Source organism: Colletotrichum acutatum (assembly GCF_030867785.1).
Source record: "Colletotrichum acutatum strain CBS 112980 chromosome Unknown BDZ83scaffold_12, whole genome shotgun sequence".
NCBI lineage: Eukaryota > Fungi > Ascomycota > Sordariomycetes > Glomerellales > Glomerellaceae > Colletotrichum > Colletotrichum acutatum.
Genome location: NW_026849006.1, coordinates 464570 through 478601, shown reverse-complemented (window position 1 = coordinate 478601; position 14032 = coordinate 464570). Strand labels below are relative to the sequence as shown.

Here is a 14032-nt window from a genome sequence, read left to right as displayed (position 1 = left end):
CAACACGGAGAGGAGCCCCTGACATCTCCAAGCTGAACTCTGAAATTTGAACCTTTTGGTCTCTTTCTTCTCAGTGCTCATTCACTTCCCCGACCAAGCCGAAAGACTGAGAGGGCCCATCATCTCGCCATCTCTCTTTCTATCCGTCTTCTCATTCCCATTCATACTCCAGCTCACTCACTCACTCCACAAACACACACTCACGACCCCTCGTGGCGCCTCCAAGCACCTCATCAACTCATCTCACTCTCACACACATACACACAACACCCACCTCTCGGGCTGTGTCTATCAAACCCGCTACACTAGTTTCTCGCACAGCCGCGACGGACTGCCAACGTCTCACCACTCCGCTTTTCAAAGCTCCCAGACTCTTGGACTCTCTTCCCCAAACCCTCCCAAAAAAGAGTCCCGTCTTGGTCTCCTTCTGCCCTGTACCCTTCTCACCTGGTTACAAGGCACGTCCCGGCTTGCATTGCAGTCCACTTCTCGACGATCCCCCGAGCCCATCTGTCCGGCCAGTAAGGCGACGTCCTTGCTTCTGCATTCTGCAAATCCACAAACCGACATACCTACACCACCGTCCAGAACCGCCAACCAAAAGAAACTGACGCTCGCACCCGTCGCCTCCCATATCGTCGACCCCCCATTTCACCTCCGTCAAAAACCGCGACCCAGTCAAAACCGTTCTCTGCCCAACCTTCGCGCCCAATAGAGACTCCCATCGCAAGGCCAACACATCATCATACAGCGTCGCTCCCTTCACTATGGTGTCCTTTTCGTGTGAGGTAAGCCGTCGCCGCCCTCCTTCTCCCGTTCCGTATTCCTCTCTTCCTTCCATTTTCCTTCCTCATGATCCCGTCTTCCAGGGTCCCCCTTTACTCTCATTCCGTACATACCTCCCCCCGTCGGTATCTTCCCCCCTTCCCCCCCCCCCCCGAAGATCCCCATGTCGTCTTATTATAAACTCGGGGGCCTGACATCACATCCTCACACCACACCTACCACACCTCCCACACATGGCAAGACATCGCAGACACACACCCCTCCAACTACAGAAACAAACGCCCCTCCACCTCCCCTTGGATGCCGTCTTTAATAGCCAGTGTCTCGTCCCGTCCCTCCCTCGCCTCCCAGACCATATCCATACAATACCTACCTTACACCCCTCTCCAAACACAACAGAATCCAATAATCTCTCGAATACCTCCTGCGCAACATAACTAACCTGTCTCCTTCCTCCACCACAGAACTGTGGTGATGTTATGACCAAGAAGAAGCTCGATCCCCATAGAAACCGTTGTCGAGGCGCCACTTACACCTGCATCGATTGCATGGTCTACTTTCCTGGAACCGAATATCGCAGCCACACGGTTAGTAACAAGCAGCTTCCACTGGCTGTTGCAGTCACTTGTATGAACCATGGCACTGACTCGGCTGTGAACAGAGTTGTATGAGCGAGGCCCAGAAATACCAAGGCGCTCTCTACAAGGAAAAGAATAACAACAAGAAGAGCAAGACGAACAACAACCAGGCGTTCGCTCCTCAGCACGACATGGCTCAACACGCATATGTTGAGGACGTTCCCGACGCCGAATTCGAAACTTTCCCCTACGAGGCCAGCGACAATGCCAACTCCCCCGCCGACCTTCTCCCTGAAGCGCCAACACCTCCCTCGGCTGCCGAGGGTCACGTCAACGTCTTCGACTTTCTCGACCCCTCAGCTACGCCGAATGCGTCTGCCCTAGGTGCTAAGGAGCCGAACGAGGAGACGCAGCTGGTGCGCTACGAGTACGAGGCCGAGGCCTATCTGGATGACGAGGGAGCAATGGTTGACGAGGACCCGGGTGCCCTCGTACAGTACGGTACTGGCGCCATTCCCCAGGGCTTTGAGACCCCGGCTTCGAAGCACGAGCGAAGAAGGAAGGATGGAAGCGAGAAGAAGGACAAGAAGCGCAAGCGTCTCCATGTCGACACTGACCAAATGATGGTCGACGCCCCTCCCACAACTTTAGCTCACTCCGGCCTAACGGGCGGTCTGAACCGCATGATGTCGCGCCCTGTCTTCCCTCCTTCGCCAGACTACTCTGGGGGCGACGTCGCCGATCCGTCACCGGCTAGCCCGCTCAAGAAAACCAAGTCTTCCAAGCACAAAAAGGAAGGCGGCATCGGCAGCAATCTCATGGGCCTGTTGAACATGAACGGCACCAAGTCCAAGTCCAAGAAGCGCAAGGTCTCCTCATCCACCAAGAAGCACTCCTCATCCAGCCGCCACCGATCAGATGGCGAGAAGGCTCCCAAGTTGATCGAGTACCGACCCGGTTCCCGCGACAGCAAGAAGGGCGAGGATGGTGACGACGAAGGCCAGATGGTTGTCTACCGCCCGCGCGCCGACCTATTCCTGTCATTTATCAACAAGGGTCCCGAGAGCGAGCGGGGTTGCAGCATGAACAAGGCCCTCAAGCGATTCCACCGCGAGCGCAGTTCCTCCGGTGACGGCCTCGGCAAGCTTTCGGAAGAGAAGGAGCTTTGGCGCTCGCTGCGCATGAGGCGTAACGACCGCGGCGAAATTGTACTTTTTCAGGCCTGAATCTGCCGGTCGATGTGTACACAATCATGCTGTTCTTCTCGAGGGGTTAGCCGCTCTACGGCTCGGACGGGATATCCAAGGGCAAACTCATAAAGGACAACGGAGTTACTGAGCGTCATTTTTCTTGCTTTTTTTTTTCTTACTTCTTGTTTCATATTCCCATGCTAGGCAACTCTGGCACATGATACCTACAAGATGGATCGGAAACCATCAATGGCCCTAGAGGGGAAACGGGGCCAAGGGAGAAAGGCAAGGGGGGTTTGGCCGTGAAATTTCGGATATTAACTCTTTTTTTTTTCTGGGTCGATGCGTCGGTCTCCTATCTGATTCCCAATTCTTCCGAATAAGCTACATCGTCGCACTCTCGTTGAACCCACGCCTACATGCTCTTAGCTCGTCTTCGAGCCTTTCACCGAGCCATTTGGGCGTGTATGATTACGAATGAGGCTTCGATGAGGCAAAATCGAAAGTGTTTTCTTCGTTCCGTCTATTTTTCTCTCTGCCTGTGTTGAAGGAGATTTAATGATGATGGGGGAAAGAAGAGAGGGGAGGGGAGGTTTGAAGTTGCGTGGCCTCAGTTCTATGGTATATATATTTATATCTTTGTCCGTCTTCTTTGCCTTCGTACACAAACTTGGTAAACGCAAAATGCTTTGCCCATTTTGGTTGTTCAGCAGAGATCCCCCTCCCTCTTGAGCCAGTGTGTCCATTATCAATAGAACTTCGTAGGTGTACAAATGCTGCAACGCCGCTCCACTTCATCAAGTTGCTGTCGGGCGGCAAAGCGCTATATAACCAAACTCTACAACATGATCATATTTACAAAGCATCACGTCTAATGTTACCATTACATCATAGCCCTACTATCTTGAATCCTTACGCAATCCGCAAGGGCAGAATATGCTGCACCATAGCCTCCCGTCTACACAGCGGACACTCTGGCTTCTCGCGCACCCAGTCCCCGATGCACGTCCAGCAAAACACGTGTCCGCACTGCGTGGCGGACGGGTCCTTGAGTTCCTCGAGGCAGAGGGTGCATTTCCTCTGCGCGGCGCCCGAGATGTAGGCCATTGTCTTTTCGTCGCTCAGGTCGAAGCGCGCGCCAGGTTCGCTGGAGGCGTCTGCCGAGGGGATGACGGGTGTGTGTGTTACGGCCGAGATGTCGACTTTGCTGCTTCCTACGCCGTTGCCGCCCGGCGTTCCTGTTTCCGTGAGGAGGAGCCCCGTGTTTGCGGCGTAGGCGTTTGCGTCGAGGGAGACGTCTAGCAGGGAACTGCTATTGGAGCGTGTACGTGCTGCTGCCGCCGCCGCTGCAGCGTCGGAGATTGTGGAGCGGATGTGCAGGTAGGATTGCACGGCGAGCTGGGCGACGAGGAGGACGCCGAGGACCTCGTAGCCCGCGCGGTCGGGGGAGTCGGGCACGCGGCGGGTGAAGACGTAGCGGAGACCGAGGACGCGTTTGGCGAGCTCGTAGTAGGTGCCCGTGAAGTAGAAGATTGCGAGGGTCGCTGCGTGGATGGGCGCTGCGGAGGTTAGGGAGGGGAGGTTTGTGACGAGGTAGGCTTTTATTGCCTCCTTTCTGGATGTTGTTTTTGAGGAGGGTTTTGAAGAGGTTGACGGCTCGAGAAGGGTTCGAAGGCGGGCGCGGAGGGTGGGGAGGGCGCGGCCTGCGATGTAGGGGAGGAGGACGGATGTCGCGATGTAGGATGCGCGGCGGGCCAAGGTCGGTAAGGCGCCAGAAGGATCGTCGGTGTCGTCGCCGGCGGCGCCGACGTGGAGCTGGACGAGGTCGCAGTACTCTTCGCCAAGGGTGCGGTTCCCGGGGAGGGTGGTGAGGCCGAGATAGAGGGTGTCTGCGAAGAGCCTGTGGAGGGCGGTGGCCGAGTGTGCGGAGCGGGCACCGAGGAGGAGGCGGTGGAGGGAGGTTAGGGTGTTTGAGAGGTGGCCTTTGTAATAGGCGTCTTTCTGGTGGGCGCGAATGATGTCTGGGGCGGAGGCGTAGGGGTAGGGCGAGGAGGGGAGGGTTGATGGCGAGGAGGTGGATGGTGGTGATGGGGAGGTCATTTTGGAGAGGTGATGTGCATTTGCGCTGCGTGCGCGCGGTTGAGATATGTTGCTGATCCAATTGTTGGGTCTTGTGGGTTTCGGAGGGGCGGTTTCGTTTGCGCTTTTGGCGAGGTGAGGTCAGAGTCGCAAGGGCGGTTGTTCGTTGAGGGTATCGCGGGAATGGTAAAGGTAGTGAGGTCGTGAGGATTAGATAGAGCCGGGCCCGTGGTTGGGATGTTTTTTGAGCCGAGGCGATTTGGGTGCCGGGGCAGGTTTGGAGGAGAGGAGAGCTCAGCCGGCCGATTGTCAGCGGCGTCTGTCACTGGTCAGCATGTGTGGCAGCCAACGCAGTGGCGCCGGAGTGTCAGTGCTTGGGTTCCACGGCGGGGGGTATTGGCAGGGGTTCAATGTAGATACCCTGCCGCCCTGCCTATCTCTTCTTGTCTTTCATGTAAGATGTAAGAACAGCTTTAGATGACTATGATGGTGACTTTTCCTTGTGCAAGTCAATCGATGAACTGGTTACGATAAATTTGAGATTTTCCATAAAATTTGCACACGACACGAGAAAAAAGTTGTCGTATTAGTGACAAGGTCTGGAGAGAAATCACTCTACGGTAGATAAGCGGCGTTAGAGCGGCCGGATACCCGGTGCCGTGTTGCTAACATCCGATAGCGCACGAGGGGTTCAACGCTTCCCGCTCGCTCAAAGCTCTTGTTCGTCTCAAGCCAACATAAGCTTCCACCTATCCGAGACTTCTCCGAGTAAGTCGGTTTAGAAGAGCATTGAGGTCTTTTCAACTTCAGGGACAAGACTGTGAGCATTTTTATAACTTCTCGAAGGCTTTTCCCCACAAACAGAGGCTCAGTGAATTCATCCGACCTTTAGATGACTCATCTCATACCCCGCGGTGATTTACTCTTATACTGACTACCGCCAAGTTCATGCAGGTGCACTAAAGGTAAGATATCATGCGTGATAAAGTCTCTTGTCAACTTCAAGGAGACAACTAACACATCGTTGTGTCCAGATAACTCGAGCTGGTCAACATGGGACATCTCATCACTGTTGCGACTTGTTCGCTGAACCAGTGGGCATTGGACGTAAGGTTTCCGCAACTAACATAGATGAAGTGGCCTTCATGCGACCCCTCATCTATGTTTAGGAGGCAGATGCTGACCAGAATCACACATAGTGGGAAGGAAATGCCGCTCGAATCGTTGAGAGTATTCAAAAAGCAAAGGCAGCTGGAGCTCGCCTGCGTGTCGGTCCCGTAAGTATTGTGAAGCTTGGAATGCGATACAGCACGAGTAAGGACACTTGCATGGATGCGCTAGAGTCTAACACCACCACAGGAACTGGAGATATGCGGCTACGGATGTCTCGACCACCTCTTCGAGCAGGACCTCTACCTACACTGCTTCGAGATGCTCCGCCGCATCCTGCTCGATGAGACCTGCCATGGCATCCTCCTCGACATCGGCATGCCCGTGCAGCACCGCAACCAGCGCTTCAACTGCCGGGTGCTCTGTCTTGATGGCAAGATCCTCATGATCAGGCCCAAGATGTGGCTCGCTAACGATGGTAACTATCGCGAGATGCGCCACTTCACGCCCTGGATGCATCCCAGACAGACGGAGGAGTACCATCTGCCCCGGATCCTCCAGGATATCCAGGGGTCTACCCACGTCATCTTTGGAGATGCTGTGGTTTCAACGCCCGATACGTGCTTCGGCGCAGAGACTTGTGTAAGTTCGTCAGAGACCATCACGGTTAATTTGGTCGATGGCCATGGAACATGAGCTGACACGCTCGCCCACAGGAAGAACTCTTCACGCCCAACGCCCCGCACATCGCAATGAGCCTCGACGGCGTGGAGATCATTACCAACTCCAGCGGCTCGCACTTTACCCTACAGAAGCTCGACACCCGTCTCCAGCTCATCATGGAAGCCACGCGCAAGTGCGGCGGCATCTACCTCTACGCCAACCAGCAAGGTTGCGACGGCGACAGGCTGTACTACGACGGCTCTGCCATGATCTTGGTCAACGGAGACGTCGTGGCTCAGGGATCGCAGTTCAGCCTGAACGATGTCGAGGTCGTCACGGCCACTGTCGATCTTGAGGAAGTTCGCGCCTACCGTTCCGCCATCTCTCGTGGCCTCCAGGCTGCGCGGTCTGATGCCAAGTATCAACGCATCCAGACTGCTTACGAGCTCAGCTCCGAGGACGAAGACGCGGATATCATGATCACCCCTTCGCCCCCTATCAAGCCCAAGTACTACTCGGTCGAGGAGGAGATTGCTCTGTGTGCTGGCTGCTACCTCTGGGATGTGAGTTGGATCAAATACCTCTTTTCTATATACCCAGCTGACCCAACCCCCCTTATTAGTATCTCCGCAGATCCGGAACGGCAGGCTACTTGGTACCTCTGAGTGGAGGAATCGACTCTTGCGCCACAGCGAGTATGCCTCTCTCCCCCCCTTCGTCGGTCACCCCTGAAATTATTCGGCACTGACGCCCCTTTCCCAGCAATTGTCTTCTCCATGTGTCGCATCGTAATGAAGGCCGTCGAGGAGGGCAACGCCCAGGTAATCGAGGACGTCAAGCGCCTCGCAAAGTACGACGGCGAGGACGTGCTCCCCAAGACGCCCCAGGCCCTCTGCAACCAAATCTTCTCAACTATCTACATGGGCATGAAAACGCAGAGCTCCGCGGAGACGCGTCAGCGCGCCAGGGACCTGGCCGAGGCCATTGGCAGCTACCACATCAACCTCGACATTGACGACGTCTACAACGCCCAAAAGAGCCTCGCCGTCACGGCGCTCAACTTCGAGCCGAGGTTCAAGGTCGAGGGCGGCACGAACCAGGAGAACCTGACGCTGCAGTGTATCCAGGCGAGAATCCGCATGGTGACCGCGTACGAGTTTGGGCAGCTTCTTCCCACGGCCCGCGGACGACCTGGTGGCGGCGGTCTGCTTGTTTTGGGCAGTGCAAATGTTGGAGAGGTGCGTTTGCTTTGCTTTGATACCCACGTCCATCTCCGCTTTGCTGTCATCTAACATCTGCCATAGTCCCTCAGAGGCTACTTTACCAAGTCAGTGATCCAATTTTGACGACGAGGAATGACTCATACTAACTTATTTCTAGATATGATTGTTCCAGTAAGCTTCCATCCCGCTACATTCTTTTCACGGGAACTAGTACCCCACATCACTTCAAGAGGATTCTGGACTAGTCCCTCTATTTGTTATTCAACTGTACCGGTGTCCCGCTGCCTGCCTACGCCCTGGTATCGTTGCCAGTACCAGCAGGGGAGCAAGGACTGCATGACGACTCTCCAGCATCGGAGGAAGTCTACCTTAACTCCATGCCTGACTAACACTCAAAATTTAGGTGCGGATATCAATCCGATTGGCTCCATCGACAAAGCCGACCTCAAACGCTTCATCGCGTGGGCCGAAAAGGACTTCAACATCCCATGTCTCCACGACTTCCTAACGGCGGTCCCAACCGCAGAGCTTGTACGTGATTTACCCGCTAGCCCCTCAAGCCCCGCCCTCTGAACGCGCAAGAGCTGCGGCTCAACTTATGCGCCAGCATCTTCCCCTTGTCTTCGGGAGAGAAAGCAAAATAAGACTTTGCGGGGACAGAACAGCCAGCTTACGTGACCACAATCGTATTGTAGGAACCCATCTCAGAGACCTATGTACAGAGCGACGAAGTAGACATGGGCATGACCTACCAGGAACTGACCATCATGGGTCGCCTTCGCAAGGTGAACAAGCTGGGGCCGTACGGCATGTTCCAACGCCTCGTCCACGATTGGAGCGTCGACCGTAAGCGCGGACCTGATGACGATGCTCCTGCGTACGAGCCTAGCCAGACGGCCGACAAGGTCAAGAAGTTTTTCCACTTTTATGCCATCAACAGTGAGTTTTGCTGCCCAAGAAGATCGAGATGGACGACTGCCGTTTGGTAGTTCTAACTTTGGTGAACAGGACACAAGATGACGACGCTTACACCGGCTCTTCACTGCAATGACTACTGTATGGCAGCACACCGCAACCCACTTTACTTTCTTCCCCCCCCGGTTTAGTAAGTCACTGACTGGACGATAATAGCACCCGACGACAATAGATTCGACCTCCGACCCTTCTTGTATCCTCCCTTCTGGAAGAGCTGGAGTTTCAAGAAGATTGATGCGGAGCTTGCAAAGATTGAGAAGCGGAGGGCAAAGACCAAGGCATAAGTGTATTCGTAGTCTATAGTCCGTACTCCGTAAACCCCCTGCCTTAAGATAGAGAATGATGGAGGCATAGTCCGCATGGTTCCGCAGGAAGACGAGGGGCCCTGTAATTCTTATGGGTCCTCGCACTCGACCCACAGCGTAGGGCTAGCGTTCCGGCGATCGAGGTGGAAACAGATTCCTTAAGAGAGAGAAGAAATCCGCTAGAAACAAGATGCTGGGTCCCCCAATGGGTCCATACCCATCCATGGACTCCGTGGACACCGCGGTATCGTCGGACCCCGAATCTACAAAAATGCCCGAAAACTGTATCACAGAGTATAATGACCAGAAGGACGCGTGTAACGAGGCTCTCTATTCGTTGCTGGGCCCTCTTGCGGAGTACTTCTGTAGAGCTTCTTCGTTACGGGCCACGGCTCCCACATGCCGGCCGCTACCTCCCCCCTTCCCGCCCCTCCACAGCCTACCCCACATTTCCCGACTACAAGCCTCCGGCAGAGCGCCGGCTGTCCATCCGACTATTACCTCACTCGGATCCGAAAAGCTCATCACTGCCCAAGGTCTGTGAGTGCGATGTGGCCAATGAGCTCTTTTGTGATGGTAATTCTCTCCAGGTGGGGTGGGTGACTCCGGAAAGGAACCCATGTCAAACATGTATTAGTACCTTGCGGAGTACATGGTGGAATCAAATCATATGCTGAAGTGCGCGGTAACGCTCTCACGATGCGAGATTCCTTGCGCGATCCAGCCCTCCTGCCAAGACTTCTAAGGGGTAGGGCGACGTTTGGTTCCCGTCTCTACCTTACCTATCTCCCCGTCCCCCGTCGAGAGCGTGGTTGTGATGGATAAGCGTGTGAGCTTATTGGCTGATATGGCCCTGGATCCGTCTGAACATTTCCTGCGGTGTGTAAGTTGAGGTAGGCAGTGAGGTCGATTTAGGATGTGGACCATGGCTATGTGCGTACGCTTCTCTATGAAGGGGGGGATACATGGAGATCTGCAAACGTCAGGAAAGGGCAGTGTTCTTTCTTTTCGCTTCCTATGTGGCGGGAGTTCATCCGGAACGTGGCAGGGATTTCAAAGTCCACTTTGAAAGAGTGGACGAACTTTTGCCTCGACGGCAGCGGAATTGTAGTGACGGTGTACGTGACGACGACGGGTGACGAGTTGGTGAACAACGCAGGAGCGAGTATTGCCAAATTGGAGGGCAACGGAAAAGGAGAAAGAGACATCTTGAACAAGATGGAAACATATAAGGAACGCAGACTCGCCCTCGACGAGAGAAAAGAAGAATAGAACATCAGCAGCCCAAGCATTGAGAAGCTATCAGACAGAGCCATCTTTCCCAACTCCAACACTTTCTTTCATAGTCTCACGACTCTCACTCACTTATACAACAAAACAACACTCTTTCCCCCAAAGACAACAACAACCAACAATGCATCCCGCCGTCCTCCTCGTACTCACCTCCGCCCTCCTCGGCACCGCCCACCCAGGCCACCACGAAGAAACCCACCCCTCCCTTCTTGCCTCCCGCCACGCCCACCACGGCCTCGCCCGCCGCGGCCTCGAAGCCTGCTCCTCGTCAAAGGTCTACCGCGACCTCCAAGCCCGCGCCCTCGTCCGCCGCGCCGATGCCATCGCCTACCACCGCGCCGTCCGCAAGCGCGCCACCGACAGCGCGGGCGTAGGCCACAACCTCACCTCCTCGCACGTCGGCATCGACACCTCGGCCGCGTCCGCGGACCTCTTTGGATCCAACCACACCTGCATCCTCGACCCGGAGGGCGAGATTGGCCCCTTTTGGGTAAAGGGGGAGCACCTCCGCTCCGACCTGCGCGACGACCAGGAGGGCGTGGATGTCGTTCTCGACGGGCAGTTTATCGATGTCGAGACGTGCGAGCCGATTACGGACTTGTACTGGGATCTGTGGAACTGTAATGCTACGGGCGTCTACTCTGGCGTGCAGAGTTCCATGAACGGGGATGTCAATGACGCGAGTAACTTGGACAAGGCGTTCCTTCGCGGTATTCAGAAGACGGATGCGGATGGTGTGGTGCAGTTTACGACAAAGTTCCCTGGTCACTATGATGGCCGCGCCACGCATCACCACATGGTAAGTTCTCTCTCCAGACAGCAAAACCCCTAGCCTCTATTCCCCGACCAGAGGACTTTTTGTACTAACACAAATCGCAACAACACAGGTCGCCTTCCTCGACGCAACAGTCCTCCCGAACAATACCCTCTCCTCCTCCCACGCAGCCCACATCGGCCAGCTCTTCTGGGACCAAGACCTCATCACCGAGGTCGAGTCCCTCTACCCCTACACCCTCAACACCGTCGACGTGACCCTCAACGCGGACGACCACGTCGTCACGAGCCAGCTGGGCTCCAACGCCGACTCGGACCCCTTCTTCGACTACGCTTACCTGGGCGACGACGTCGCCGACGGACTGTTCGGCTGGATCACCATCGGCGTCAACCGCTCTGCTTCCTACGAGACCAGCTACGATTTCGAGTTGACCGAGGCGGGCGGTGTTGCTGTTGAGGGGGAGTCGGATGGTGGGCTCAGTGGTGACATGCCCAGCGGTGGAATGCCTAGCGGTACTGGTGCCTTCAGCGGAGGTGCGCCGGCTGCTTCTGCTACTGCTGCCGCAACTGCTGCGTGCGCATAAGGTGATGGAAAGTTGGTGGGATTGTGAAAGGGGGGGGATGGGATTCTTTCCTTACGGGAGGGGCGGCTCTTTCCTGCTGGGTTGGTATCATATCATTATCTTGTCTTCTCTATGCTCTGCTACTTTTCCTATCTGGTGTCGGGTTACTCAAAGTTGTTAGATATGGTTCGAGTGTCTTTGGACCATGATGTTAATGTTAGAAAATTACATGCTTTGAATTTCGATGACTATTTTGATCAATGGTGATTCCGTGAAAGCATTTGACTCTGGATATTTGTGCTTGATTCGGGTGGCTACCCGGACCGACGTTATAATCAGCTAATTCCCTTCGTAAACTGATACTTCAAAATTGCGGAGCTTGTCCATATCAGATACATGCACGTGGTTTAGCAACCGAAGAAATGAACTATACACTCTTTACAGTGACACCTGTCGTCCACTCAAGCAACTTAGACTGGAGATATCAAAACATGGCAATTTAATAAAATTGAGACCTTGACGTATGATTACCAGTTGCAAGCCATCAAGATGGCCAGGCTGCGCGAGAGAGACCCTTCGGCCATGCACGTTGGAACTACGTATCTGGGTATAAATGTGTTACTCGTACCACCTATCTAAAGCCATTCCGATTGCAAATTCTGGTATGGCCCCTGTATGACTACTTCCCAATAACTGTATTGAAAGAAGGAAAACGGCCGGTGTTGTTGCAAAGATATTGCTGCCTCGGCCTGTGCCACGGAACACGTTAAGGTAGAATCTCTATTACTCTGCACCCTGACAACACAAGTACTTGAGTACAATACTGTCGTCGCAATAGTCACAAGAGGTCGGGAGAGAATTGCAGGTGTCATCTGTTCCACAACCCTCCCGAGCAGAGTCAGTAGAGACACGAGACATCGCTGCGCTGACGATTGTCTCTGTGGTCGATTCCCGCCGGGACATTTTCTTTGCTTCTTTCAGTTTCTTGCACCATCTAGCGAAAAAAAACCTTTGATTCATTTGTTTCTACCAATCTGGTCTAGGCAAAGGCAAGGGATAAGTTAGTCCCGAGACAGGCTCCCAGTCCAACGCTGGTTCCGAATAGAAAGGGAGGTCATTATCTGTAGCGGAAGGAGGGAAGAAATCAGCGTCGGAGAAAACACTCCTGGATGGCTCTCACCCGTCTCTAGGGAATTTTCATACACTGCATCTCCGTAGAGGGATTCCGCAGTAAATCTAGCAAATTGGCATCGAGAAAGTTGTAAATGGGCGAGTTTACCCATTGCAGTATCCGCATTGCAAGAGGAAATATACCAGTGCACAGAGTTGTCCCTCCAGTTGCAATAACTTCCCTGCCAAGCGAAGATGTCTTATCAAAAAGCAAAGATGTCGACGAATGAGCGGACGATAAATCGAAGTCCTCTCCTCATGGAATCGGCACTAGTAAAACCTCGATAATCGACGATTGGACCCTGGTGCGTTGTCTCAGAAATCCGGAAAAGAAAAGTCAAGATCGGCAAGCGGACCATGCTCGAATCGGGTCTGGGAGATGCTCAAAGCAGAAATGTCTCACACAGTTTCCGAGAAAAGAGCCCTGCACACGAAATAACCTTTTCCAATCGTGGGCCCTTGCAGTGTCCCAGAGGCAAGGGGACTCCGCGTTTCCACTTTGAAGACGACGTTGTTGATGTTTCGTCAAAAGCGCTGGCTTTTATTTTTCCCTTTACTTCTTTCGCTCGCGTTGTTTTCAGTACGAGCTAGCAGATTTTCCCGAGATCGAGACCATCGCTGGGGCCTTTCAAACGTTAGCAAATCTGCAACGGCTGCGGGTAAGAAAAAAAAAGATTTGATCGCGGCGACCTGAAATGGGCCCGCCAACGTCAAAGCCCGCCGCCGCCTGATGCAGGTAACGTAGCTCCGGGCAGCTGCTTTGCGTCGAGGTATTACAATACCACCTTGAAATCCTCTTCGACGCATTCTTTTGACAGAGCCGAATTAACCGATGATCCCCACTCAGCAGTGGACTCGCGTAAGTAGCCCTCGGGGCCTTTCTTGTCAATATCGAACATCTGCGTAACTCGGCCTTGGTCATCAGGACTATTCCTCCCCCCGGATGTGACTGCGCCCAGACTGGCGAGATCGGTAGGGCTGCGGGCGGGTTGTCCAACGGCGTAGTAAGGTCTCTTCTTTGTTGAAAGATAGTAATTTGTAGACTCGGCTGTCGGGCATCGCGTTCCGGTCTTTCGTAGCTGGCACAGCCGGCAAGACATTGGGGCTCGAAAAGATGGCTGACCTATATTGTCTGGCTGGGCTTCCCGCGACATGATCCGGTTTTGTCTCAGGCTGGCGCCTTGGACTCGTTTTGTGTCGACGAAGACGTCTATTTTAAAGTCGCGGTCAAGCACTTTGTACGATGGTGACACTCGGAATCCTGTCTGTCGGACAAGGCGGTGGGAGTCGGACAACTGACGATATCCCTCTATTGTCGCACAC

The 14032-nt window shown here is 54.2% G+C and overlaps 4 protein-coding genes across 4 annotated transcripts; 3 read left to right on the top strand and 1 right to left on the bottom strand.

Moving 5' to 3' along the window:
• Positions 1-1334: 1334 nt before the first annotated feature.
• On the top strand, positions 1335-2590 carry BDZ83DRAFT_568863 (LYAR-type C2HC zinc finger protein; the record flags this gene model as incomplete). The annotated part of the gene is made up of 2 exons (XM_060504124.1): positions 1335-1373; positions 1448-2590. The coding sequence occupies 2 exons, from the start codon at positions 1335-1337 to the stop codon at positions 2588-2590; spliced, it is 1182 nt and encodes a 393-aa protein (XP_060369409.1).
• An 876-nt stretch (positions 2591-3466) lies between these two features.
• BDZ83DRAFT_568655 (Pex12 amino terminal region-domain-containing protein) lies at positions 3467-4654 on the bottom strand (the record flags this gene model as incomplete). The annotated part of the gene is made up of 1 exon (XM_060504100.1): positions 3467-4654. The coding sequence occupies one exon, from the start codon at positions 4652-4654 to the stop codon at positions 3467-3469; it is 1188 nt and encodes a 395-aa protein (XP_060369408.1).
• A 1032-nt stretch (positions 4655-5686) lies between these two features.
• BDZ83DRAFT_762107 (carbon-nitrogen hydrolase) lies at positions 5687-9087 on the top strand (the record flags this gene model as incomplete). Its single annotated transcript, XM_060515200.1, has 12 exons — positions 5687-5740; positions 5833-5910; positions 5993-6385; positions 6460-6969; positions 7029-7101; positions 7169-7644; positions 7711-7733; positions 7787-7800; positions 8033-8160; positions 8325-8568; positions 8638-8685; positions 8761-9087. The coding sequence occupies 12 exons, from the start codon at positions 5687-5689 to the stop codon at positions 8886-8888; spliced, it is 2169 nt and encodes a 722-aa protein (XP_060369407.1). The 3' UTR covers positions 8889-9087.
• A 1236-nt stretch (positions 9088-10323) lies between these two features.
• Positions 10324-11560, top strand: BDZ83DRAFT_568732 (Intradiol ring-cleavage dioxygenase; the record flags this gene model as incomplete). The annotated part of the gene is made up of 2 exons (XM_060504113.1): positions 10324-11001; positions 11090-11560. 2 exons carry the CDS (start codon positions 10324-10326, stop codon positions 11558-11560), a joined length of 1149 nt encoding a protein of 382 aa, XP_060369406.1.
• Between the last annotated feature and the right edge of the window lie 2472 nt (positions 11561-14032).